This window comes from Pygocentrus nattereri, chromosome 25 (genome assembly GCF_015220715.1).
Source record: "Pygocentrus nattereri isolate fPygNat1 chromosome 25, fPygNat1.pri, whole genome shotgun sequence".
Classification (NCBI taxonomy): domain Eukaryota; kingdom Metazoa; phylum Chordata; class Actinopteri; order Characiformes; family Serrasalmidae; genus Pygocentrus; species Pygocentrus nattereri.
This window is the reverse complement of record NC_051235.1, coordinates 3,115,639-3,119,397: the sequence shown is the minus strand read 5'-3', so window position 1 is coordinate 3,119,397 and position 3,759 is coordinate 3,115,639. Positions and strand designations below refer to the sequence as shown.

Below are 3,759 nucleotides of genomic sequence, written 5' to 3'. Positions count from 1 at the left end.
TCTCCTCCCTGCTGTTAGCCTATACTGCCCTCTAGTGACCAAAAGATTGGTCTGCAATGCCTGGTATCATGCAAAGGCACTCAGTGGTTCAGAGCGGTTTGGTGTGAAACGCTGTTCTAGATAAACTGCTCACAGTGGTGGTGATAGGAACCAGACATCCCCCTCTAAAAGCTCCTCACAGAAAGTTCCTACATGAACTGGTTCTGAATTCACTGCCTGACAACTGAGATGCTGTTTTATGAGAGTTTAGAGAACTTCAACTCCATTCATGGTGGAGGGAGACATGCAGGGCGCTGTGCGGCAAAATAGTCCCCAAAGAAAACTCATTATTCCAGATTTTCCACTGTTTTCCATCATCAACATTCCATATAAGCTCAGAAGACTCGTGTAGGTTCTCTGGTGGTTCTGGGTGGTAAATAAAGTGTCTATATCTGTGTTGTAGTCATGACGACGTCTGGTTCCCATCACCACCACTGTAAAGACGTCTGAACCATTTCACACCAAACCGCTCTGAATCTCTCTGTTTACATTTCAAACTGAATTGGGAAGAAGTTTAGAGACTTCTGTCCAAAAATGTCCCTCTTTAAGCAGTAAAAACCAATCCTGTTCCAACAACATCATCAGCATCCCTGCTCCAACACACCCACTGCAACTCCTTAAGGATTTGCTAATTAGCTGATTAGTTGGATGAGGTGTGCACTAAAATATGCCGAGCAGGATTATGGCATCAAAGCAATGGATTGGAGTGTTTTTCACATCATTTATTTACAATTTATTGTACGTCATACAATAGTTTATACTTTTTCATATAAATGAAAGAAATCAAAGTGATGCACTGATTGAAGGAATATGAAAACTATCCTTACACAATTTTCCATTTACCCCAAATGTAGCTGATCAGCAAAGACATTTTGCTGATTTGGTGTCCAAATTTTGCTTCTTCAGTTTAAGGCTGGAGCTACCTGGCTAACATTGCTAAGAATTAAAAAAAAAAAAACACTACGAGTCAATAGTGTCACGACTGGCCCCTCCCAGTCGTCCATGTGCTTCCTAGTTTTGTTTCTTCCCTGTTCTGCCCCCTTGTTTCTAGACTCCGCCCTTGATTATTTTCACCTGTGTCTTTAACCTGTTCCTGTATTTAAGCCCTGTGTTTCCCCCTGTTAGGTTGCTGGTCTTTATATTGTATTATATTGTTTGGTCTTGTTTCCTCTGACGTCCGTCATGTCTATTCCCCGATTTCTCCGTGTTGGCTCTCTGACTGTCTCCCTGGACTGTTTAGACCCAGACTCTGGATTTGCCCCTAGTAAATCTCGCTTCTCTCAGCGTATGCGTCCTCCTCATCATCGCTCCCACACAGTGCAAATAGTCACCCAAATCTTTTCTGTAAACACGTCCGTAAAATCTCAACCCACTCCAACCGAAGTCAGGTCGTCATTCAGGTGGTGCAGAATTATCTGTGAGGTTTAGGACACAGTATGAAGGTGGATTTTGAACTGCTTGATACCTCAGTTGCTTCTCAGGGTGAAAGGGTAAAAGAATTGTCTCTTATATCCATTTAGTGTTGAATAAACATAGAAATGCTGTGTGCTTCTTCTTTTTTCTGCCACCACCAGGGTCCACGTTACAGTAATGCTATCCATGTTGCGTCTATGAGCTTATAGATTAGTGGCTAGGCTAGCGGAGACAACTGGTTGACACCACAGGGATTCCCGTTGAATATATGATGCATCTGCTCAATGCACACTGGCTATTACAGCGAAAGAGCTTTCCTGAACATGGAAATTATAAAATTGTGAACTTTCTATCCAACCGACAAGACAATGAAATGCAGTGATAGCTACAGAATGCTGCAATAACACGACCAATAACATGTTAAACACTAATTTTAGGTCATGAAGCCAACTTAACGACCGGTTCACTGGTTATGCGAAAGGCTCAGCTGGCTGGCTAGCTTTATTTGGGGATAAACACTTACATATAGCTTGCTAACTACTATTATGGGACATTGGTGATTGACTACGTATTACACTTCTGCTTAACTAGTTTCCCTTTAACTAAAAAAAATGCTTGATCATGGTCGAAGGGCCTTTTAAGCTAGCTAAGCATCAAGGCTAGAAATAACTAGTCAGTCGTCGGCTGGAGGTTATGGAACTGGCCCTGTGACCGGAAGGTGATCCCCAGGGCCGACAGTCCATGACTGAGGTGCCCTTGAGCAAGACCCCTAACCCCCAACTGCTCCCCGGGCGCCGTGGATAGGGCTGCCCACCACTCTGGGCAAGTGTGCTCACTGCCCCCTAGTGTGTGTGCAGTAACGGTTTCAGACAAAGATTGGGGAGTTTTGGGACATAGGCTAATATGCTTACATTCGTTAACCAAACTCTAGGGTGAAGATGGAAAATAAATGAAGATGACGATTTAAGGAAGATTAAGTGGAGACTCTGGATTTCTTCTTCCCCTCCTGAAGAACAATCAGTTCTGTGAGTCGCATGACATCTCGCTCACCTCCGTCCAGTGCTTCCCCTTACTTGTTTTCTTTTGTTTCTTCTCCGCCATAACGATGGCCGCCACCACAGTGATCACCACGGTAACAGTGATGATTAGCACGGTGACCGTTTCTGCGATGCACAGCTGGGAATCCACATCCCTGAGGGCATTGCCCCGAAGCTGCTCGGGTTCGGCACAGGTCAGGTTGGCGTAGTCGTCCAGCAGCAGCCTCTGGACACTGTGCAGTTTACGGAAGACTCTCTGCAGGTCGCAGTCGCACGTCCAGGGATTCCCACCCAGCCAGATGTGGGTGCTGTGGGTGTGAAGGCTGAGGAACGCTTTGAAATCCACCGCATTCAGCTTGTTTTCAGCTAGGTCCAGCACAGTCAGGCTGGTAAGGGGAGCAAAGACCCCAACCTCTAGGTGGTCTATAGAGTTCCCTTTGAGTCTAAGCTCCTCCAAGTTTCTCAGCATGGAGAAAACCCCATTTGAGAGGTTGTAGATCTTGTTGCCATCCAGGTTGATGCGCCGCAAGGTGCTCAAGGAGCCGAAAGCCCTGATCTTGATGGAGTGGATGGCATTGTGGCTCAGGTTGAGCTTTTGCAGGGCGTCCATGTGGTAAAAGCAGCAGCCGTCCATCCTGGTCAACTGGTTCTCTGCCAGGGACAGCTCCAGGAGAGATCCCAGGCCTAGTGAGAAGCCTTCGGTCAAGGAGGAGATGCGGTTCCGGCTCAGGTCCAGCTTGATCAGAGCCTCCAGTGGAGAGAAAGCACCATCAGATATGGCACTAATCTGGTTGTCGTTTAAGAGAAGTGTACGAAGACGCCTCGTAGATCGGAAGGCCTGGTGCTGGACGAAGGCCAGATGGTTGAGGGACAGGTTCAGGTGTTCTATACTTGGAGGGATGGTGGTGGGCACATTGGTGAGGTTGTTGCTGGCACAGGTGGCAAATTTGAGCTCCAGGTGGCAGGTGCAGTGGGAGGGGCAAGGAAAGCTGGTGTTAGAGGATATGGACCACATCCCCAGCACCAGGGACACCAACAACAGCAGGAAATGCATCCTGCAGACAGACACACAGAAGTCACAGTTACTGCTGGTGATACCAAACGTATGTTGCTTTATAATATACGCAAGTTTTGGCGCCCCTGGTCAACTTGCATGTTTTTGTCGATTTTTAAAGTGAAAATAAGTTAACACAACAGGGAGCACACTTCTGCACATTTTAAGGCACAATTATTATTTATTTGCTTAATTTAATGCATGGGGGGGGGGGGG

General features: G+C 46.5%; 1 protein-coding gene across 1 annotated transcript; it reads right to left on the bottom strand.

Moving 5' to 3' along the window:
- Positions 1-2,469: 2,469 nt before the first annotated feature.
- On the bottom strand, positions 2,470-3,543 carry LOC108410573 (carboxypeptidase N subunit 2). Its single transcript, XM_017681716.1, has one exon. It carries the CDS (start codon positions 3,541-3,543, stop codon positions 2,470-2,472), a length of 1,074 nt encoding a protein of 357 aa, XP_017537205.1.
- Positions 3,544-3,759: the final 216 nt, after the last annotated feature.

What these genes read in the sequence shown, in the direction of transcription:
- LOC108410573 (XM_017681716.1), bottom strand. Translation starts at nt 3,543, where the DNA reads ATGCATTTCCTGCTGTTGTTGGTGTCCCTGGTGCTGGGGATGTGGTCC.